Source organism: Loxodonta africana, chromosome 14 (genome assembly GCF_030014295.1).
Source record: "Loxodonta africana isolate mLoxAfr1 chromosome 14, mLoxAfr1.hap2, whole genome shotgun sequence".
Lineage (NCBI taxonomy): Eukaryota > Metazoa > Chordata > Mammalia > Proboscidea > Elephantidae > Loxodonta > Loxodonta africana.
The window spans coordinates 55,004,906-55,029,246 of record NC_087355.1 but is presented as its reverse complement, the minus strand read 5'-3'; the positions used below and the strand labels follow the sequence as shown (position 1 = coordinate 55,029,246).

Genomic DNA, 24,341 nt, shown 5'->3' with positions numbered 1-24,341 from the left:
TTTATAGCTCTAAATTCCCCTCTGAGCACTCCTTCAACTGTATCCCATAAGCTTTGGTATGTTGTGTTTTCATTTTAGTTCATCTCATAATATTTTCTAATTTCCTTCGTGATTTCTTCTTTGATCTATGGGTTATTTTGGGATGTGTTTTAAAATTTTCATAAGTTTGTGAATTTCCATCTGTTACTAATTTCTAATTTTAATTCATCATCTGAGAAGATACTTTTTATGATTTCAATTTTTTCAAATTTATTGAGCTTTTTTTTTTTAGTGATCTAACCTACAAAAAAAAAAAAAAAATTTTTTTTTTTTTTTTTAACCTATGGTCTGTCCTGGAGAATATTTCATGTGTACATGTGAAGAATATATATCCTTCTGTCATTGAGTGGAATGTTCTATAACTGTTAGGTCTGGTAGGCTTATAATGTTATTCAAGTGTTATGTTTCCTTTTTGATCTTCTGTCTAGTCGTTCTGTTCATTATTGAAAGTGGGAGTATTAAAATCTCTAGCTATTTTGTAAAGCTGTCTGTTTCTTCCTTCAATTCTGTCAATATTTTGTATATTTGGGGACTCTTTTTTTTTTATTGTTAGTAGTACATACATGTTTATAATTGTTATATCTTCCTAATGGTATGAGTTTTTTTTTAATCTTTATAAAGTGTCCTTCTTTGTCTCTAGTAACAATTTTGTCTGCCTTTAGTGTAGTCATTTCAGTTGTCTTTTGCTTATTGTTTATATGGTATATCTTTTTCCATCCTTTTATTTTCAATCTTATTTTTATCTCAGAGCCCTGGAGCCGTAGTGGTTAAGGACTCGACTGTTAACCAGAAGGTTGGTATGTCAGTTCCACAAGCCACTCCTTGAAAAACATATCTTAGAATCTAAAGTGTGGTCTTTTTAAAAAATCCATTATGCCAATCTCTGCCTTTTGATTGGAGTGTTTAATCCATTTACATATAATGTGATTGCTGATAAAGTAGGTTTTACATCTGTCATTTTGCTGTTTATTTCTCTGTTTTATGCCTTTTTTGTTCCTTTGTAGAGAGCCTTTTTTTTATGTTAAGTAAATATTTTCTAGTGTACCATTTTAATTCAGCTCTCATTTCTTTTATTATATTTTTCGAGTTATTTTCTAAGTGGCTGTCCAAGTAATTACATTTAGCACCTTAATTTATAACAGTTTAGTTCTAATTAGTGCCAACTTAATTTCAGTAGTTCACAAAAACTTCGTTCCTTTGTATCTCCATTTCTTTCCCTATCTTTGTGCCATTGTTGTCATACAAATTACATCTTTATACATTGTGTATCTCTTAACACAGATTTATAACTATTGCTTTATGCAGTTGCCTTTCAAATCAAATAGTATAAAATAGATTATAAACAAAACATGCGTTTATCTTGTCTTTTATGTTTATCTATGTAGTTACCTTTACCATTTATTTCTTCATGTGAATTTGAATACTGTCTAGTGCGCTTTTCATTTCACACCCTTTAGTACTTATTGTATGGAGAATCTAGTGATGAATCCACTTGATCGGTATTTATCTGGGAGTATCTCAATCTCTATTTCATTTTTTAAGGACAGTTTTGCTACCTCTGGCCTCCATAGTTTCTGATGAGAAATCAGTTGTTAATCATCTTGAGACTGTCAATGTGTTATGAGTTGCTTCTCTCTTGCTGTGTTTAAGATTCTGCCTTTGTCGTTTGATAGGTTGATTATGTGTCTAGGTGTGAATCTCTTTGAGTTTATCCTACTTGGATTTTGTTCAACTTCTTGGGTGTATAGATCAATTTTTTTTAATCAAATTATTTCTTCAAATATTCTTTCTGCCCTTGTCTGCCTCCTTCTGGGACTCTCAGTATACTGTTATACTTGGTGGTGTTTCACAGGTCTCTGAGGCTTTGTTCATTTTCCTTCATTCTTTTTCTTTCTGTTTCTCATACTGGATAATAATAATTGACCTATATTTAAATTCTGTTTCTTTTTTTTTTTTTTAATTCTCTCAGGTCAGATCTTCTCTTGAGCCCTTCTTGTGAATTTTTCCATTTCAGATTTTATATTTTTCAACTCCAGAAATTCTATTTGTTTTTTTAATCATTTTTATCTTTTTTATTGGCACTTTCTATATGGGAAGACATCATTCTCATATTTATTTCAGTTCTTTAGACTTTTTTTAGCTCTTTGATCATATCTTTGTATAGTAAATCCAGCACCTAGACTCCCTTAGGAAACCCTGATGACATAGTGGTTAAGTGCTACAGTTGCTAACTAAAAGGTCAGCAAGTTCAAATCCACCAGGTGCTCTCTGGAAACTCTATGAGGTGGTTCTACTCTGCCCTGTAGGGTCACTGTGAGTCGGAATCAACTCGACAGCAATGGGTTTAGTTTTTGGTTTAGATTTCCTTAAGGATAGTTTCTATTGATTCCCATGCCTTCATAGTTTCTGATGAGAAATCCACAGTCATTCAAATCATTGGTCCTTGTAGATGCAGCATAGCTTTTTATCTAGTTACTTTCAAGGTTTGTTCTTGTTGGCTTTAGTTTTCAGAAACTTGATTATATCTGGGTATGGATTTCTTTGGGTTTATCCTGGTTGGGGTTTGCTCAGCTTGAATGAATCTGTAGAATTCATAATCTGTAGGATTATGTCTTTTGCCGAACTTTGTAGGTTTTTGGCCTTTATTTCTTCAAAGAAAAAAAAAAAAAATTAAGCCCCACTCACTTTTTCTCTCCTGGAACTTCAGTGACACAAATGTTAGACCTTTCATTATTGAATTTCTGACTGTCTGGTTCCCCACCCCCCATTTTTTTTTTTTTTTTTTTTTGTCTTCAGGTTGGGGATTTTAAGGAGTCCTGGTGGTGCAGCAGTTAAGAGCTCAGCTGCTAACTGAAAGGTCGGCAGTTCAAACCCAGCAGCCACTCCATGGGAGAAAGATGTAGTCTTCTTCTGTGAAGATTATAGCCTTGGAAACTCTGTGGGGCAGTTCTCCTTGGTCCTGCAGAGTTGCTATGAGTCAGAATCGACTCTACAGCAGTGGGTTTGGTTTTTTGGTTTATTTTTTGGTTTTATTGATTCTTCTGTCATCTCTAATCTGCTGTATAGCATGTCTAGTTTTTAATGTTGATTATTATATTTTTCGATTCAAAAATTTCCATTTTTATTTCTTCTCTTTGTTTTATATTTTAGTTTTTTTATTGCTCATTTGAACATTTTTTTAAAGTTCCTTTAAAGTCCCAGTCACATAATTCCAACAGCTGTATCAACTTGTTGGCATCTGTTACTGTCTTACATGAGTTGGCATTTTCATGACTTTTTTTGGAGGCTGAGTAATCTTGGTTCGTATCTTGGACATTTGGAGTATTATGAGTCTGTGTCTTGTTTATATCCTGTAGGAAATGCTGATATTTTGCCTTACCTTTCAGTGTTTCAGTGTCTGCTCTGTTTTTTTTCTTTTCTTTAATTGTGCTTTAAGTGAAAGCTTACAAATCAAGTCAGTCTCTCATACAAAAATTTGTATACACCTTGCTTTGTACTCCTAGTTGCTGTCCCCCTAATGAAACAGCACACTCCTTCTCTCCACCCTGTATTCACCAGGTCTGTCCAGCCAGCTTCTGTCCCCTCTGCCTTCTCATCTCCCCTCCAGGCAGGAACTGCCCACATAGTCTCACGTGTCCACTTGAGCCAAGAAGCTTAGTCCTCACCAGTATCATTTTCCATCCTGTAGTCCAGTCCAATCCCTGTCTGAAGAGTTGGCTTTGGGAATGGTTCCAGTCTTGGGCTAACAGAAGGTCTGGGGACCATGACCTCCAGGGTCCTGTAGTCTCAGTAAAACCATTAAGCCTGGACTTTTTATGAGAATTTGAGGCCTGCATCCTGCTGCTCTCCTGTTCCATCAGGGATTCTCTGTTGCGTTCCCTGTCAGGGCAGTCACTGGTTTAGCTGGGCACCACCTAGTTCCTCTGGTCTCAGGCTGATGTAGTCTCTGATTTATCTGGCCCTTTCTGTCTTTTGGGCTCATAATTACCTTGTGTCTTTGGTGTTCTTCATTCTCCTTTGCTCCAGGTGGTTTGAGACCAGTTGGTTCAGCTCTATTTTAAAAGCCTTTACAATGCTATTCAGGACTGTACCTCATGGGAGACTCTTAGTCATCAGTCTTGCACCTGGGTGGAAATCTACCTTTTAGCTCAGTTTCCATAGCCTTTGCTCTGCTAATTAGGATCAGATTTATGCATGTGCAGGTCAGGAGTGCAACGCCCCCCACCAAGAGTTCATAAAAAACTTTATGGGGTCGTTTTCCTGAAATCCTCACCCTCTGTTATTTCGCCCTTACTTTTCAGTTCCCTGGACTCTTTCTCCTACCCCCCTTTTTTGACCATACAGCCCAAAGTCTCCCAGTTTCGTGTTGCACTGTCATTAGGGCCAAGTGGTAGGAGGGATAGAGGGAGGGAAGAAAGCAAAAGAGGAAAACTGAAGCTCCATTGAATGGAGAGAAATGTTCCTCTCCCTCAGAATTTTGGCTTGTGGAGACTTCAGTTTCTGACTTCTCTTTCTGCCACTACTGTGGGACAACCCTAGGGCTGGAATGTGACAGAAGAGAGAAAAAGCCCTGAAGTATTTCCCCTTTAAGTGTGCCCTTTTGCATTCCTCGAGCTGTATCTCACTCTGCACTGTAGTGGTCACTTCCAAGTTTTGGGTTGAACTGAGTTCACCCTGGGGGAAACCAGATGCAAAAAAAAGTGAAACACACCATTAACTTGGTGGGACTTTACATTCTGCTGTTCTTCCCCAATCTGCCTCCTTATATTTGTTTTTCAGAGTTCAAAAGTAGCTGCCCATGTATGTTTTATAGTTGAATTCAGTGGCAGGTAATAGAAGATACGTGTTTGCTTCGTCTTACCTGGAACCAGAGCTCCAATTGATTATATTTAATTTTATCTAATTTCTTAAAAAGGAGCCCTGGTGGCACAATCGTCAGATGCTCAGCTGTTAACCAGAAGGTTGGCAGTTTGAACCTACTAGCCGCTCTGCAGGAGAAAAGACCTGGTGATCTGCTCCCGCAAAGATTACAGCCTAGGAACCCCTGTGGCATGGTTTTGTTCTGTCCTGTAGGGTCACTGTGATGCAGAATCGACTTAACAACACACAGCAACAAAACTATCTGAAAGATATTCCTGGGTAGTGCAAACACTTAGCGCTCTTGGCTGCTAACAGGAAGGTTGGAGGTTTGAGGTCCACTCAGAAGCCCCTTGTAAGAAGGACCTAGCAGTCTATCTCTGAAATATCAGCCATTGATAACCTTGTGGAGCACAGTTCTACTCTGACAACATAGGGTTGTCATGAGTCAGAGGCCAACCCAAAGGCAACTAACAACAACAGTTTTCTTAAAAAAAAAAAAAGAGTGTATATTTTCTTCTGAGTAGTGCTTTGGCCATATTCCACACATTTACAATGAATATTTCTACTTTTCATTAAATTTTAAGTGAACCGTAATTTTCATTTTAACATTTGTTTTAACCCAATAGTTATTTAGAAAGGCATTTTTGTGTTTTCAAGTGGTTAGATTTTGGAGCTATCTTTGTTTTCCATTTAAACTTCCATTGTGTGGTAAATTGGGACCTGTTGAACTTTCACTGTTTCTGATTCATTGATTTTCTTAGTAGCCTGGTATATGACCAGCATTTCAGTGTAGGTTAAGATCAGGGACTTTGGCATCAGACCACCTGGAATCAAACCCTACTCCACAACTTACTGAGTGACCTCACATACAAGGTTTTGATAATATAATCTTATTCTGTGTTATCTGCTGATTTGTAACTTTCTCATCTTTCTCCCTAACTCTCTAACTCCATCTTTGCCCTTTTCTCTATTCCCACCCCTACCTCTGAGAGTTTGGTAAGAGCTGCAGGTCCTTTCCTCAGAAAAAAGAAAATCCACGTATGCACATTCACAGGAAATTTTGTATATGATTTCGTGTGACTCCAGAACTCCTTAAAGTTCATGAACCCCAGGTCTCCCCAGGTCTTGGCTTTTCAAAGTATCGTTCTTAAACCAGTGCATTGGCCCCACTTGGGAGCTTGTTAGAAATGCAGAATCTTAGGCCCTGCCCCCCAGTATTTTATTAGAGTCTTCACTTTACCAAGATCTGCAGGTGACTTATTTCATATTCATGTTTGAGAAGCACTGCTGTAGGAGATTAGAAACCCCTGTGGAAGATGTGATCTATATTGATTTCTTTTTCTGTTTTCCTCCTGTTTTTACTTTTTTTTTTAAGAAATTATTTCTGTAGTATCATCATGAGCACTTTTTTTTACTCATACCTTGATCACCCAACTGTGTGTATCTAATTAAAGTAGAAATATTTATTTTGAAATAGTCATAATATACTAGTATTTGAGTAGCAAGCTATGCTGTGTGAAGTAGCAAGGAGACAAGGGACCAATGTATAGACTCATTCTTGTAATAGTAGCAAACACTTACATAGCAGTTACTCTGTGCCAGGCAATGTTCTAATTGCTTTGTGTATGTGTATGTACATACAGGTAGGTATATACACACATACTCCTTTACTTCTCATAACAACCCTATGAGCCTAAATACTATTATTATTTCTACTTTTCAGATAAGAACACTGAGGAACAGAGAAGCTGTCTTAGTTTGCTCAGTGCTGCTGTAGCAGAAATACTGCAAGTGGGTGACTTTAAAAAAACAAATCTTTCTTCTTATGATTCAGGAGGCTGGAACTCTGAATTCAAGGTGCCAGCTTTAGAGGAAGACTCTGTCTCCATTGGCTCTGAGGGAAGATCCTTGTCTGTTTCAGCTTCTGTAGCCCAGGTGCTCCTCCGTTGCTTGGCGATCTTCACGTGGCATCTATCCCCCACACCACCACCCTGTTTGTGCTTGCTTCTGTGTCTAATCTGCCTTTTATAATTCAGAAATGATTAGATTTAGGATTTACCCTACACTTACATGGCTCCATTATTATAACAAACAAAGTCCTTAGGTGACACAAGTGGTTTGCACTGGAATCCTAACCTAAAGTTTGGCAGTTTGAACCTACCCGAGGTACTACAGAGGAAAAGGACTTAGGATCTGCATCTGTTAAGATTACAACCAAGAAAACCCTATGGAACAACTCTACACTTTAACACATGGAGTCACCTTAAGTCCAAATTGACTTCATGCCTGCCAACAACAAAACAAAGAAAACCCTATTTCTAAACAGGATTATATCTCCAGGTATAGGGATTAGGACTCCAACACATATTTTTGGAGAAACACAATTCAGTCCATAACAGAAGCTAAGTGTCTTTGCCTTCATAATTAGTAAATGGAAGAGCTATGGTTTGAACCTAGATAGTATGGCTGCAGAATCTGTGCTCATAACCATCGGCCTCTTTGTAGTTTTACTTAAACACCTCCCAAAACTCATTAATGTAGCTTGTAAGTAAGCTGATTAATTCCTGATACATTTACTCTTTTTAATTCATTTCTGGGACTCATCTGCTCATGGTGCTGATAGATGAGCCAGAGGTGCCAAATCATTAGTGTTTTTCTGCATTAATTTTGGTTTGCCATCAATTGAGATTTCTAAATGGCAAGATGCTGGATTTGATGATATCTACCCCGGAGATTTGTTGTGAGGCTATTAAATAACTATTGTAAATACTTTCTACATCAAATCTTAATTTTCTTCCTCAGTAGATTTATATAGACAAAAGGCAATTTGTGGGAGCAGTAATTGGATGACTAATAAAATTAGAAACAAAACTTTACAAGCAGTCGAAGAAATACAAATAAAGTACCATATACCAATTTAGTAATTATGTAAAAATCAAAATGTTCAATAAAGTGGTCAAATGCTCAATCAAGACATAAAAATCAAAATGTGAGGAAATGAACATCCATATGTGACTAGTAGAAATGGCGATCTTTGGCAGATGGGCTTATTGATATTGGCATGTCTTGAACGTTTTCCATGTTACTCCTTCTTCATAAACTGTTTCCCTTATGTTGGCCATTAGGCTGTGTGCAGTTTTTTCAAGTCATAAGTAATGCTAAAATTAATGTTGCTTTTATTAATTTTTAACTGGATTTTTTATTTTTCTTATTACTGAGTTGTAAAAGTAGAATTACTGGGTCAAAAAGTTGGGATATTTTCAAAACTCTCAACAAAAATAAAATGATAACCTAATTTTTATTGAACACTTATCATGTGTCAGGCATTTATGCTAAGGAAGAGGCAAAGTGGCAAATCTCACCTTCATTGTCAGTGGTGTGGCAAAGATCGGTAGAGATCTGTTGCCCAAAATGCGGAGATTGATCCAGTCTTCACCTTCCCACTTCTCCATTCTTGTCAGCCACCCAAGAAACACTCTTTCTCCAGTGCCAGCTACCTGGAGCTGGATCACTTCAGACCAACTCTCAGCAGCCCTTCTTTGACTCCGGTCACCTGGAACTAGGTCAAAGCTCACAAGTTAGAACACCATTCTTCAGACTGCCAAATAAGCAGACACCAGCCCTAAGTTTGGGAAGTTCACACCACATCTCACCCTTCTGGTCTGCTCGCCACAGATTCGGGGCTGGTTTCCCATTACCATTTCAAGATGACAGCCACAAACTTGGGAGACCACACAACACCCTCACTTCCTGACCTGCTTGTTCCCACTGTCCCACTGGGTTCAATAATTTACTGGAATGACTTAGAGTCTCACAGGCAGTATACCATACTGTGGCTACAGATTATAACCAAAAAGGATATAAACGAAGAGATGCATAGGGGGAGGTTTGGGAGGGTCCCCAACATGAAGCTTCTGTGTCCTTAGGGATGTGCAACTCTCATGAGAACAGATGTTCTTGCCAACCAGGAAGCCCATCTGAGTCTGGGTTCTGGGCTCTTATCTGCCTCCGCACTTGGCCATGATTACTTCATGTCAGCATGTGGCCACCAGGTCTTTCCTCTTGGTCTGGCCAATTCCCAGTCGTTAACCTCAGGTGTGGTCTATCTCTCAGGAATCCAGAACAAAGACCAAATTGCTTTCTGCACCTCACACCATTGCTGTAAATGCATTATATATATTAATTTAACCTTTATACCAAAACTATGAGATGGACCCGGCTTTAACTCCATTTTACAGGAAACTAAGCCACAGAGAAATAATTTTCTCAAGGTCACAATTAAAACCAAGGTTTGTGTTTTCAAAAAAGATTATACTACTTTATGGTTCTTGTACTGCTTTATGTGTCATTAAATTCTACCCATAGAATTTAAGATTATAGTTCCTTGCCAGCCTTGAAAACCCTATGGAGCTTAGTTCTACTCTGTAACACATGGGGTCACCATGAATTGGCATCTACTTGATAGCAACAGGTTTGGTTTTTGGTTTATGTTAGGTGGGGGTCCTGGGTGGAGCAAACTGTTGGGCACTTGGCTACTAACTGAAAGGTTGGTGGTTCTAATTTACCCAGTGGTGCCTCAGAAAAAAAGACTGACAGTCTGCTTCTAAAAGGTCATAGCCATTGAAAACCCTATGGAGCACAGTTCTGCTCTGAAACATATGGGGTCTCAGTGAGTCGGAATTGACTCAACAGCAACTGGTTTTGTATATTAGATGATGTCAAGGATTATTATTGATTTTTAATGTAGTAGCATTAGTTATGTAAGAGAATGTCCATGTTTTTAGAGAAGCATGTTGAGGTATGTAGAAGTGAAATTTATTATGGCATTTACTTAACACACGCAAAAAGTAGCAAAAGCAGGAGTTAAACTCAAGGTCTTTGATTGTCAAGGTTCATATACGTTCCACTCTATCATCTTGCTATCATATACTATCTATATTAGATTTTAGTGTTGTCTTTTGGGTTGCTTTTGAAAATAGTTGCCAACCCATCTTTTAAAAATTCTTTCATTCCTTGGGGTATGTAAGTGTACCTTTGGTTTTCTCCTACTGCCCTATATCATTAACAGAGGAGCATCTATCAAGGATGGTTCTACATCTGCTAGTCTTGGTGGCAAAAGACCCTGGCATTTCATACTTGGTTCTTCTGTTCCTCATTAGCTATGAGATTTAGGCTTGTGGGTGTAATCTCTTGAGTCTCAACATCCTGTACCTTAAAATGGTAATATCAATTACTCGTGGAATATTTTAAAAGTATTCGAAGAATTGTTATCTGGTGGAGTGACTGGACTTTTCAAATGTGAACCAGCTCACTAGAAGAGATAGTCCTAGTAGTTTCTTTAGATGCTTCTGCAGAAAGATTTTCTAACACAGATGATCAAAATGGAATGGATTGAATTATAAAAACTGATTTTTCCTGTCACTTGAAATAGAGAAGTACAAGATGTGTGACCATTTGGTGTGGAGGATGTTTGTAGCGAAGAGTTAAGCTTTGGAGAGACATTTAGACTGCATGTCTATGGGCTTGAAAATATTCTCTGCATGTCTCCAAAGTAGAATGGTGAAGATCATTACTGGGACCCAGTGGTAGGAACATGGTTCTCCTCTCTCTTGATATCTTTTAGTGTAGGAGTATCTCTGCTCACATTTAAGACCCCCCGAGAAATCCAGGAAGGAGGAGTTTGGACCCGTTGTGCCCTGTGCACTGTCTAGTTTGTGCTTTTTAGTGTACTTTTCCCACATCTGGCCTTTTCTCCATTTTGACATTCTGAGAAACAGAGGGCCAAGACTCAATCTGAATGTGAGAAATGAGAAAATGGCTACTGGGCCTGCTTTAATTCTATATCTTAGGCCTGCCTACGACTGTTGTTGTTATTGGGTGCTGTCAAGTAGATTTCAGCTCATAGTGACCCCATGTGACAGAGTAGAATTGCCCCCATAGAGTTTTCTAGGTTGTAATCTTTATAGGAGTCAATTGCAGATCTTTCTCCCACGGAGCAGCTGGGTGGGTTCGAACTGCCAACCTTTCAGTTAGCAGCCAAGAGCTTCATCATAGAGCCATAAGAACTTCTTCCTGTCTATGTATAGCCTAGGCAAAACGAGCCCTCCACTATCAAGCTTATCTTTTTAGCAGACTGTGTGAGGGTTTGGAGGCAAAAGCCTTATTGGTGGTAAAACATAAGTATATATTTGGCTGGCTTTGCTGTCTGTACATACATCTTCACAGTAAAAGATGATGGCCAGGCTACTGCATATCAGATTTGAGGATTTTAGGACCTGGGTTTTGTGCTCTTCTCTATTACTTTCTCATCACATAGCTTAATATGAATTATGCATAAGGCTCCTTACAATGTTGTCTGTAAAACTAAATATATAGAAAGAAGTTTAAATCTATAATGCCCATTGCCATGGAGTCAATTCCAGCTTATAGTGACCGTATAGGGCAGAGTAGAACTGCCTCATAGGGTTTCCAAGGAGAAACTGGTGGATTTGAACTGCCGACCTTTTTGTTAGCAACCAAGCTCTTAACCACTGCACTACCAGGTCTCCATGTCTATAATAAATTATTAGAAAGGTTTTATTTCACATAATTTGCATATATAAGATGTTAGGTTAAGATACTGAAGGGAATACAAATATGCATAAGATTAAAAATACCTGATCTTAAGACACCTATGCACTTTTAGGGTACATAAGTCGTTTCACAAATCTCTACTACAGAGCGTTTTTTGTGCCATATAAATAGCATAGTATGCTATTAGAGAGTTTTTTTATTTTTTAAAAAACATTTTGTCATGGAGAATATAGAATATTTATAAAAGTAGATAAGATAACATAATGAACCCCATGTACCCAACACCTAAACCCAACAACCATTAACCCAGGGTTAATCCTGCTGCATTTATGCCCTATTAAATTCCTCTTCCCCCATATTATTTTGAAGAAAATCTCAGACATCATACCGTTTCATCCATAAGGATTATAGAATGCATCTCTAAAAGATAAGGGTGCTTTTACTTAAATCATAAGTATCATGCCATTATCATATCTCAGGAATTATTGTTAATTTTTTCTTAATTTCATTAAATTATTAGGTTCAAATTTACAGTCTCATGAATGTCATTAATGTTTTTTAATCAGAATCCAAGTAATTTATATATAATTGCTTGATCCTTCCCTTAAGCAGGTGCTCTGGTGTCGCAGGGGTTAAGTGCTCTGCTACTAACCGAAAGGTCAGAGGTTCAAATCCACCAGCCACTCCACAAGAAAAGGATGAGGCAGTTTGCTTCCCTAAAGATTTACAGCTTTGGAAACCCTATGGGGTAGCTCTGCTCTGTCGTACAGGGTCACTATGAGTCGAAACTGACTATTGCAGTGGGTTTGGTTTTGGGTTTTTTCTCTTAAGTCTTTTTTAATTTATAGGTACCCCTCCAAAGAACCTTTTTTTTTTTTCTCACTCCATCAGTCCTTCCATCTGCCCTTCCTTCCCTCATTCCCTCCTTACCTCCTTCCATCCTTCCCTTCTCCCTCCCTCCTTCCCTCCCTTCCCACTCCCTCTCCCTTTCTTCCCTCCCTCCCTCCTTCCCACCCTTCCTTTCTCCCTTCCTGTCTTTCCCTCTGTCTGTCTTTTTTACCTTATAGTACATTTGTTAAAGACATTATTTCTTTAGAGTTTCCCACAGTCTGGAGTTTGCTGATGGTACCTCTGTAGTGTAACTTAAAAATGTTCCTTTGTCTAAAGCTTTTCCTATAAATTGGTAATTAGATTTAAACTGCAATGTCTGATGTAATAGTCATTTGCCTCATGTGGCTGTTGAAGTTCAAAGTTAATTAAAATTAAGGAAAATAAAAAATTCAGTTCCTGAGGTGCACTGGAGCCCTGGTGGCATGGTAGTTAAAGCGTTCAACTGCCAACCAAAAGGTTGGCATTTCAAATCCACCAGCCACTCCTTGGAAACCCTATGGGTCAGTTCTACGCTGTCCTATAGGGTCGCTATGAGTCAGAATCAACTTGACTCCACAGCAGTGGGTTTGGTTTTTTGGGTTTTTTTAATATGCACTAGCCATATTTCAAATGCTGAATGGCCACCTGTGACTAATGGCTACCATATTGAATAGCAGTATTATAGAACATTTCCATCTTTGTAGAAAGTTCTGTTAGACGGTGCTGCTTTAGGTAGAGGCTTGATCAGTTTCAAGTTCTTTTGTTTAGTGTGTTCTTCCACACTAAAGACATCATGGCACTTGATGTCTTCTTATCTCCTTTTTTCTTATGTTAGCAGCTGTTGATGTTTCATGACAAGATGCATTAGTTCATTGTTGGTAGTTCTCATTGAGTCCATTCCAACTCATGGCAGCCCTGTATGTGCAGAGAAGAGCTGCTCTGTAGCGTTTTCAAAGCTGTGACCTTTTAGAAGCAGATTGCCATGCCTGCCTTCTAAGGTACCTCTGGGTAGGCTTGAACTGCCAGTGTTTTGATTAGTAGTCAAGTGCTTAACCATTTGTTCATTAAAGGATGCCAAATGGTGACCATACGCGTTTAAAAGTAGTAGTCACTTCTGATTAGCGTGTTCTCCAAAAGCTTTCTGTCGAGTTGACGCTTAACTGAGCCTTGAAATTTCACTAAAAATTTGGTAAGTGGAGATAGAGGGAGAAGAGGTTTTATTTTTGTTGCTGTCTTAAAAAAAATGGGGGTGGGGGTGGAATGGAAGACCTGTCTGTTTGGCCCTCAAAAGAATTAGGAAAATTAAAATCGAAAAGCATGGTTGAAACCCCGGTTATGCGTGGACTATATTTTCGTTTCCCTTGGGCAAATATCTAGGAGTGGAATTGTTTGGTCTCCTTTTTGGTGATTCATGCATACTTATTTTCTGATTTAGGTGATAATGAAATCTTCCTACTTGAGAAACAGTTCGTTAGAAGTTCTCTAGTTAATTAGCTGATCAGTTAACTAGTTAGTCAACTACTAATGTATAGTTAGAGAAATATTTTATCAGACTATATTTTTTTCAGCGTATGCTACCATTAATGGTTGACCTCTGCAAGACGTCTAAAATGGCTGCATTTGAACAATTATAGTAGGGAGAATGGTGTGTGTGTACATACTTCTGGGTACAGGGTTTTCTTTTCTTGGGGGCTGGGAGAAGGACGTTAAGAAGAATGTGATTTGCCTTGTATCAAGAAATCTGTTTTTTTGAGCTGTCTGCTGATACATGTAAATACTTGTGTTATATAAGTCACATCTTTGTAAAAATACTTTTTGTTATGGCAGTACACCTAAATTAAGTAGCCCACTTGCTCCAATTGGTATTTACAGTAAGAAATGTATACTGTAAGGTGAACTACTTCCCAACAGTCACAGCCATTGAAAACCTTATGTGTAGTTCTACTCCGAACTACAGAGTCGCCATGAGTCTGAATCAACCTGATAGCTACTGTTTGTTTTGTTTTGTTTTTTTGTCCTGTAAACCCCCTTATCCCCCCCAAAAAAGGACAGTTATTTGATGTTAACGGAAATTGTCATTGGTTTTTAACTTCTAAATAGGACCATGGTTAAGATAGAGTAAATGTATGAAAAATTAGCTGCATAATATTTTCTATTTTAAGGTGCTGTTTACAGGTATACCTTGTTTTATTGCAGTTTGTCGCGCTTCACAGATACTGCGTTTTTTACAAATTGACGGTTTGTGGCAACACTGCATTGATCCAGTCTGTCAGTACCATTTTTCAAACAGCATATGATCACTTCATGTCTCTGTGTCACATTTTGGTAATTCTCACAACATTTCAAAATTTTTCATTATTAATACATCTGTTATGGTGGTCTGTGATCTTCGATGTTACTATTTTAATTGTTTTCGGGTGCCACGAACCATGCCCATACAAGACAGTAAACTTACTAAATGTTGTGTGTGTTCTGAGTGCTCCATCTACCAGCTGTTCTCCATCTCTCTCTCTCTCCTCAGGCCTCCCTACTCCCTGAGACATGATAATATTGAAATTAGGCCAGTTAATAACCCTTCAGTGACCTCTAAGTGTTCAAGTGAAAGGAAGAGTCCCACATCTCTCACTTTAAATCAAAAGCTAGAAATGATAAAGCTTAGTGAGGAAGGCATGTCAAAAGCTGAGACAGACCAAAAGCTAGGCCTCTTGAGCCAAACAGCCAAGTTGTGAATGCAAAGGAAAACTTCTTGAAGGAAATTAGAAGTGCAACTCCAGTGAAGACATGAACGATAAGAAAGCAAAACGGCCTTACTGCTGATACGAAGAAAGTTTTAGTCGTCTGGATAGATGATCAAACCATCTGTAACATTTCCTTAAGCCCAGTTCTTATCCAGAGCAAGGCCCTAACTCTCTTCAATTTTGTGAAGGTTAAGAGAGGTGAGGAAGCTGCAGTAAAAAAGTTTGAAGCTAGCAGAGGTTGGCTCATGAGGTTTAAGGAAAGAAGCCATCTCCATAACATAAAAGGGTGAGGTGAAGTGGCAAGGGCTGATGTAGAAGCTGCAGCAAATTATCCAGAAGATGTAACTAAGATAATTGATGAAGGTGGATACACTAAACAACAGATTTTCAATGTAGACAAAACAGCCTTATATTGGAGGAAGATGCCATCTAGGACTTTCATAGCTAGAGAGGAGAAATCAATGCTTGTCTTCAAAACTTCAAGGACAGGCTGACTCTCTCGTTAGGGGCTAATGTAGCTGGTAGCTTTAAGTTGAAGCCAGTACTCATTTACCATTTTGAAAATCCTGGGGCCCTTAAGAGTTTACGCTAAATCTACTCTGCCTGTGCTCTAGAAATGGAACAAAGCCTGGATGACAGCACAACTGTTTACAGCATGGTTTACTGAGTATTTTAAGCCCACTGTCTGTCTTATAGGGTCTCTATGAGAATCGACTCGACAGCAGAGGGTTTGGTTGAGACCTAGGAAACCTTGGTGGCATAGTTGTTAAGAGTTCAGCTCTTAACCAAAACGTTGGCAGTTCACATCCACCAGGCAGTCCTTGGAAACCCTATAGTGCGGTTGTACTCTGTCCTATAAGGTTGCTGTGAGTCAGAATAGACTGGATAGAAGTAGGGTTTTTTTTTGTTTTGTTTTGTTTTGGTTGAGATCTACTGCTTAGAAAAAGATTCCTTTCAAAATATGACTGCTCATTGACAGTGTACCTCGTCACCCAAGAGCTCTGATGGAGATGTACAAGGAGATTAATATTGTTTTCATGCCTGCTAACACAACATCCATTCTGCGGCTCATGGATCAAGGAGTAATTTTGACTTTCAAGTCTTATTATTTAAGAAATACATTTTGTAAGGCTATAGCTGCCATGGATAGTGATTCCTCTGATGGATCTGGGCAATGTAAATTAAAAATCTTCTGGAAAGGATTTGCTATTCTAGATGCCATTAAGAACGTTCATGATTCAGAGGAGGTCAAAATACGAACGTTAGCAGGAGTTTGGAAGAAGTTGATTCCAGCCTTCGTGGATGACTTTGAGGGCTTCAGTACTTCAGTGGAGGAAGTAACTGCAGATGTGGTAGAAACAGCAAGAGAACTAGAATTAGAGGTGGAGCACAAAGATGTGGCTAAATTGCTGCAATTTCATGATAAAACTTGAATGGATGAGGAGTTGCTTTGTGTAGATGAGCAAAGCAAGTGATTTCTTGAGATAGAATCTACTCTTGGTAAGGATGCTGTGAACATTGTCGAAATCACAACAAAGGATTTAGAATATTATGTAAACTTAGTTGATAAAGCAGCGGCAGAGTTTGAGAGAACTGACTACAATTTTGAAAGAAGTTCTACTGTGGATAAAATGCTATCAAACAGCATCACTTGCTACAGAGAACTCTATCATGAAAGAAAGAGTCCGTCTATGTGGCAGACTTCATTGTTTGCTTTTTTTAAGAAACTGCCACAGTGACCCCAACCTCTAGCAACCACCAACGACCCTTATCAGTCAGCAGACATCAACATCAAGACAAAAGCCTTCACCAGCAAAAACATTACGACTTACTGAAGGTTAGCATTTTTAGGCAATAAAGTATTTAATTAAGGCATATACATTGTTTTTTTACACACAATACTGTTGTACACTTAATAGACTACAGTATAGTGTATGCATAACTTTTATATGTACTGAGAAGCCAAAGAATTCATGTGACTCGCTTTATTGTGATAATATGAAACCAGACCTGCAGTATCTCCGAGGTATGCCCATACTGGCTTTAAAAATCATTAATACTTTTCTGAAGTTATAATATTTAATAGTATTTATCAGACTTCGGTTTATCCAGAATGGTATCAGATGAACTGTTCTGTTAAACTGTTGTTTGCTTGCTTGCTTGCTTTTAGTAATATTAAAATTTTTTTTAAAAAAAGAAGTCTGTGCCTGTTATAACAAGTTTGATCAATTCTGAAGTATACAAAACAAATCTTCTCTAGTTCCAGTTTGGAAGCCCTGGTGGCATAGTGGTTAAGAGCTATAGCTGCTACCCAAAAGGTCGGCAGTTTGAATCTACCAGGTGCTTCTCGGAAACTCTTGGGGCAGTTCTACTCTGCCTTGTAGGGTCGCTATGAGTCGGAATTGACTTGATGGCAGTGGGTTTGGTTTTGCCTTTAGTTCCAGTTCCAGGGGTTTCCCTCTATAGTTTATATATATCTATCCTTAACTCTTCTATGTTTACATAAATGCGTATACATGTATATTACATGCTTATATAAAATATGCATATTTTAAACTATATGTACATAATTTTAGAGTTAAAATTAAATCACAGTTTAATGCTATTCTGAAACATTTTTAATGTGCCTGTCTTCCCAAGTTAGGACATAAAGACTTATTTTGTTCAGTTTGTTGAATATTTTACTATAAGGCTATATTTATCTATTGGCATATTGATGAAGATTTAGATTAATTTTATATATACATATACATGTATGGAGCCCTGGTGGCACAGTGGTTAAGAGCTTGACTGTTAACCAAAAGGTTGGCAGTTCGAATCTACCAGGCGCTCCTTGGAAACCCTGTGGGGCAGTTCTACTCTGTCCTATAAGGCCACTGAGTCGAAATTCTCTTGACATCAACACACACAGACAAACACATACATACACACATACACCTGAAAAAAACCAAACCCACTGCTGTCGACTCAGTTCCAACTCATGGTGACCCCATAGGGTTTCCAAGCCTGTAAATCTCTATGGAAGCAGACTGACACATTTTTCTCCAGCGGAGTCACAGACCTTTCAGTTAGCAGTCTACCACTTTAACCTCTTTGCCACCAGGCCTCCAATTCTACTAAGCTCATCTAATCCTATGAAGTAGGTGTGATTATCTCCATTTTAGAGATGAAAAAGGTGTGGAGAGGTTAGGAAACTTGCCCCAAATCATGCAGCAGGTAAGTGATAGAGCTGGTATTAAAATGCTAGCAATCTCATTCAGAGTCAACACTCTAAAACACTACATTATGTTGCCTTTTTCCTTCTGCCTATCTTTATTTATTGAGTTGGGAAAAGAAGCTTAATGTATAAAATATGTTTAACATTAAAAGTCTCCTGAATATGCTTTAACAGTGTACCTAAGGGTATTGGAACCCTCAGGATCACAAATTACACAACCGTATAATGATGTATCATATAGATGTAGGAGGTTTAAGCTAGTGCTTCTCAAGTTTGTTGATGTGCTTACAAATCACTGGGTGGGCGGAAGGGTGTGTTAAAATGCAGATTCTGATAATAAGCTCCTGAAGATGCCAGTAAGGCTGGCCTCCTTGCAAGTAGCACAAGTGTAGGCAATTGATATACTCATCTTTGGCAAACCTCGTTGGTTGCTTTATTGAATCAGTTTCTTATGTCATTTTGTTGATGCTACCTGTTTTTCTAAGTTTTGTGCGGTAAAGAAATGGGCGAAGATTTTCTAGTAGCTTCAATTTTATGAATATAGCATTTTATATTATTGGGAAATGTAAATTGTGGCTTATGTGGAATTAATGTACAGTACTTTAAAATAATGGTGATCAAACTTATTTGTGTACTTAATATGGCTTATGGAAACCCTGGTGGCATAGTGGTTAAGTGCTCTGGCTGCTAACCAAAGGGTCGGCAGTTCAAATCCTCCAGGCGCTCCTTGGAAACTCTATGGGGCAGTTCTACTCTGCCCTATAGGGTTGCTATGAGTCAGAATTGACTCAACGGCACTGGGTTTAATATGGCTTACATGCCTATGTCACCATTTCCACTGTGTCATTCTTAATTAATTAATGGAAAGACACATTTCTTTTTATTTTGGAAGATATACCTACCTGTAGTTGAGCTAAAAATAGTTTTATCACTTTTTTTATTCTTTAGTAATAATAATATACTTTACGGAGTTATAAAAATAAATGCCTGAAGGGACACTGTTCACATTAATTTGAAGAAGTAAATATCCTCAGTACTTTCTGTGCAAGTCTTTTTAAAGTGATACTTTTATTAGATGACCCGCCATAACTCATTTCAGCAAGTTATTTGAATGCTTCCAGGCTCCCAACTTTGTGCTAGGAGGTATAGTGAATCAGGGGCTACCAAAGTAAGATATAATTCTGTCCTTGCTCTTAAAAATGTAAGACTTGTTACTGTGAAAAAATTAAAAAATTTAAAGGAGAATGCAAGTCATTTTTTTTTTTAACAACTTGTGAATGGATTGAGCATGCTCCTAGAAGAACACTATTTTTTACCCGCATGTGGTTCCCTCTTTTCTAGTAATAGTACTAAGTTCCCTTTTGATTATTAACTTGATGGGAAATTTTTTCTGGTATTAAACAGACTTTGCATATTGTGATTTCCGTATTTTGTTTTCCTTACTATCATTATGATTTTGGGCTTCATAGTATCATTTCAAAGATTTTAGTATATGAGACTTTAGTTTATGAGTATTAAAAATAGTTCAATGTAGTTTTTCTTTTAAAGGGAGAATCTGAAATTTTTTTATAAACTTCATTTTGGAAATTAGTTTATTCGTTATGTTTAATTTTAGGAAATGGTCCTCTTGCAGAACATTCTGAGACTGTGCATATTTCAGGAGTGTCAACTGGTAAGTCATTTTTTGTAATGTTTAAATTTCATGCATGACTTATATGGTAAATATTGAAAGCCACCTGCTATCTTATGAAGTGATATTTGGCAATAAAATTATTACTGCATTTTGCAGCATGTAATAAGGAATGAAGCAACTGGAACATAGAGAAATTCTTATAAGATAAAATTGATACTTGCATGCCTATGGATTTTTTATACTTTTCTAAACAGACTGCGTAACTATATTTTTAGACAAACATTGAACCAAGACAAAAGTTAGCTCGTTAGCTCAAGTTGAATTAGTATTTTCTTTCCATACAAAGTTATATAGAATGAAATTTATTAAAATGTAATTTTGAGTACAATTCCTACCATTAGAGCCTTAGCAATTATGCATTTTGCTTGATATTTACATTAAAGTACTGCTTTACATAAAGCTTTTGTACTTGGGTGCACAGTTTATTTGCTGTTAAAAAGCAACACAACAACATATTTGTGTCCATGAAATTCAAAAACTGGTTGTGGTAAATGCATTTTTCCCACTCATGTAAGGTTTTATAACTTAATAATTTCTTAAAGGCCCCTTACTATAAAAATTTTCATTTTTAGGTGACTTCCACAGCCAAATTACTATTTTTTTCCTAGGAGAAGAAAAACATTTATTCTTGCACTACTGAAATAGGGTTTCTTACTGTTTTTTTTATTATTTCCCTACATTCTTGATAACTTCTGTATTGTTTAAAAAAAAATTACGCCTAGTATATTTGACAATATCAGTCCACTGATTGATTTTTGTGTGTCATTTCGTGGTTTATTTTTCCTCACATAAAGCAAAACTCTTAAGTTCTTTTGTTTTATGTCTGATTTTATAGTCAGAAAGTTAACAGACTTAAATAATCTAAGAGTTGATGTATGCTAGTCAAACCCATTGACAAGCTGGTTTCCTGCAAATGAAAAGCAATTGCCTCAGTAGCCTGCATTAATTCTTTTACAGTTTGTTTTACTATTTTCCTATGCTTTCAAGTGGCATATAATTATGTACATCAGTTAGAAATAAAATTATTTTAAAGGTGACCTTAATTTTTTCCATTTTTCTTTCTATTTTGAGTAGCTAATGAGAATTATGATTACTTTTTCCAAGGCGTTACTATGAAGTAAGAAGATTATTTGAAAACATACATTAATTGGTACAACCAAATGGCCATTATCCCCTTCATTGATACTCAAAATTTTTGCCTTAGGACCATTACTAAGCTTTTAAAGTTTGAGAACGTCAAAAGAGATTTTGTGGGGGGGGGCTTTGATATATCAGTATTTACTGTATTAGAAATTAAAACTGAGAATCGTTTTAAGGTTTATTCATTTATTTGAAAATAATAGTAATAAACCCATTATTAAATAATAGCATAAATACATAATTCTATGAAAAATATTTTTTCCAAAACAAAAACATTAATAAGAAAAATAAAAAATTGAATTGAATTCAAAAAAAGAAGCAGCACTGGCACTGTTTTATACTTTTGCAGTCATTAATGTTTGGCTTAAAAGAAGATAGTGGGATTCTCATCTTTCTGCATTCGGTCTTTTGCGACATGGTATTTTGACGGAAGTATAGGAAGCCAATCCAGCCGTGTACCAAATGTGTAACTGAAAAAGGAAGAAGTATCTTAATAGCCTTTTCAGATAATTGTGAATATTCTTCTTTGAGAATGCACTAAAACCCAGCAAGTGGTAGGTAGTTCCTTAAAGGCCAGTTGCAGTGTAGAATCTGAAATCATGTTAGTGAACCTCTCTGTTAACGTTAAAATCCAGTTGGCCTTTCTTGAACTATCAGTGGTTTTTTACCCATGCATAATTGTGTAGTACACATTGGTCATTTGCAAGATATTAGTTTGCCTAGTTATGCAGATTTACATAAGGAGCCCTGGTGGTACAGTGGTTAAGCACTTGACTGCTAACCGAAAGATCAGCGGTTCAAGCCCACCAGCCGCTCTGTGGGAGAAAGATGTGACAGTCTGCTTCCCTAAAGATTTACAACCTTGGAAACCCTATGAGACAGTTCTACTCTGTTCTGTAGAGTTGCTATGAGTGAGAATAGACTCAACAGCAGTGGATTTGTTTGGGCTTTTTTTGGGTTTTGCAGGTTTATATGGAGTGTGAGAAGTTACGGAAATTTGGACAGATTTAGTATTTAATTAAATTCTGAATTTTGCTTCAACTCACCAAGATTAGAGTCTGCTTATTTTTATCTGTTTGCTTGAAATTAAACTAGTAAGCTCTTGTTAAGCATAGCAATTACTCTTAAATTCCTATTTGAAAAAATAATTCAACAATTAAAAATTTTAGCACTATGTGAAAAATCTTTTACATGTTTAAGTCTTGGCTTTTTTTCTGCTTCTGAATACCATATACTTAGAACTGTATGTTTTAATTAAATGTATTTATGTGACAGTAAAATACTTCATTTCAGAGGCCAGTGGAACTTCATTAAAGGCTGATATTTTTCCTAAAAGGCAGTCTTGTAAAATCATCTATGGAATGAGAAGAAGAATAATATGAAATGTATTCTGATTATACTATTATAAAAAATAAGTGGATGCTGTCTCAAAAGGTGCTTCTGGATACACAGATCCATCAGTTTTTCTTAGGCCAGTACTGAGCTATAGGAGATGTAATGTTTGGTATAGTAATAATAACCAGTTGTCCTCAAGTTGATTCAACTCATGGCAACCCAGTATGTGTCAGGAGCAGAACTGTGCTCCATAGGGTTTCCAATGGTTGTTTTTTTTTTGGAAGTACATCTCCAGGCCTTCCTTTTGAGGTGTCTCTGAGTGGCCTTGAACCTCCAGTCTTTTTGGTTAGCATATGAGCATGTTAACTGCTTGTACCACCTGGGGATTCCTAATATAGTTTAAAACCAAAAACCAAACCCATCGCCGTCACGTTGATTCTGACTCCTAGTGACCCTATAGGACAGAGTAGAAATGCCCCATAGGATTTCCAAGGCGCGCCTGATAGATTTGAACTGCCAGCCTTTTGGTTAGCAGCTGTAGCTCTTAATCACTATGCCACCAGGGCTTCCCAATACAGTATAAACCTCCTGAATTCCTTGCATCCCAAGTTGAAACCCGAGCCCTTTCACTGGCCTAAATAGAGAACTAGCCTTTGGAAAAATCTCTAAATGTAGGACTTGCTTTCTCAGGAGACCCGCAAGAAGCAGAAATGGTAAGGTACCTCAGTACTCTGTGGTTTTACCTGCTTCTGCTCTCCACCTGCTTCTTTCACCTCTGTTACTCTGTTTGACTGTGCTCGTTGCCCTAGTCCTTTCATTTTTTGCATTTTGGACAGTTATTGACAACTTTTAACTTGTCTGCAATTGGTGTTAATATGTTAAGTGTCCAAATCAGGACATTTTGAAAGGGTGCGTTGTTTTTATTATGCTGGCACCAGAGACAACACCAAGACTGTCCCGGACAAACCAGGATGATAGTCACTCTACCTGTAATGAATTCCGTTCACTTAGTATGGGTTACTGGTTGTTAGTATGTATTAAGCCCCTGATATGGACCTTGTGCCAGGAAGGGTGGGAGTAAGCAATAAGTAAGATGCTCTCGCCTCAAGGAGCTTAGTCATTTAATGGGGGAAGTAATAAAGTATGCGCAGTGCACCTATAATGTGGCCTTAATGTGGGGAATCCTATGGCACATAGATATAAAAATAGATGATGAATTTATAAAAGACCCAATTATTGTGTCTGGGGGATAGTAAATAAATTAATAGTAGCTTTTGTTATTTTGGGTGCTGGGTTTTGTTATTTTATTAATTAGGAAGAATAAAAGTGCTTATTTTTGTTTACTCATGAGTTTTTATGTGTATTAATTTCTAATTCATAATATGTTTTTTTGTTCTTCTGCTTGGGATAATTTGTTTTATTTCTAATACTCATTTTCATCTTTCTCGTCCTCAAATCCTTGCCAAGAAAGATGTCTTTACCTTTTTGCTTGTTCTTTTGCCACAGAATTGTCATAAGAAAGCTTAAGTAAATAAAGTACCATGAAGTATGTATCCAGTGCTTATATAATGGGAAAAAATTATTGGATAAAATCTTTTTTTTTAATTTAGAATTTTTCGTGGTCCAGATGGTAAATCTGGTTCAGATATAAAGGAGAAAAGACAAATGGTGTTTTTGTAAATCTACTAAAATGTGAAAATCATTATGAAATTATATCATAGTAACTACCAAGTAATTTAATTGCATATAGGAGAGAGCAGGAAGGGCTATTTTAATGTTCTTTTTAAAAAATGTCTAAATTAAATATCTAATGTTCTTTTTTTAATGTCTGAATTTTTGTAAGTAGCTAAATTACTGCTCATCTGCTACATGCAGT

At 37.2% G+C, this 24,341-nt stretch overlaps 1 protein-coding gene across 3 annotated transcripts in view; it reads left to right on the top strand.

Moving 5' to 3' along the window:
• LRP12 (LDL receptor related protein 12) overlaps window positions 1-24,341 on the top strand; it is a 69,574-nt gene that overhangs the window by 10,396 nt on the left and 34,837 nt on the right. For 2 of the 3 annotated variants that reach the window (XM_064267989.1, XM_064267990.1), the window contains exon 2: window positions 19,913-19,969. The exons of the other annotated variant lie outside the window; for it this stretch is intronic. In XM_064267989.1, the coding sequence (XP_064124059.1) occupies window positions 19,913-19,969 (57 nt within the window). The remainder of the gene's footprint in view (window positions 1-19,912; window positions 19,970-24,341) is intronic. 3 annotated transcript variants of the gene reach the window in all.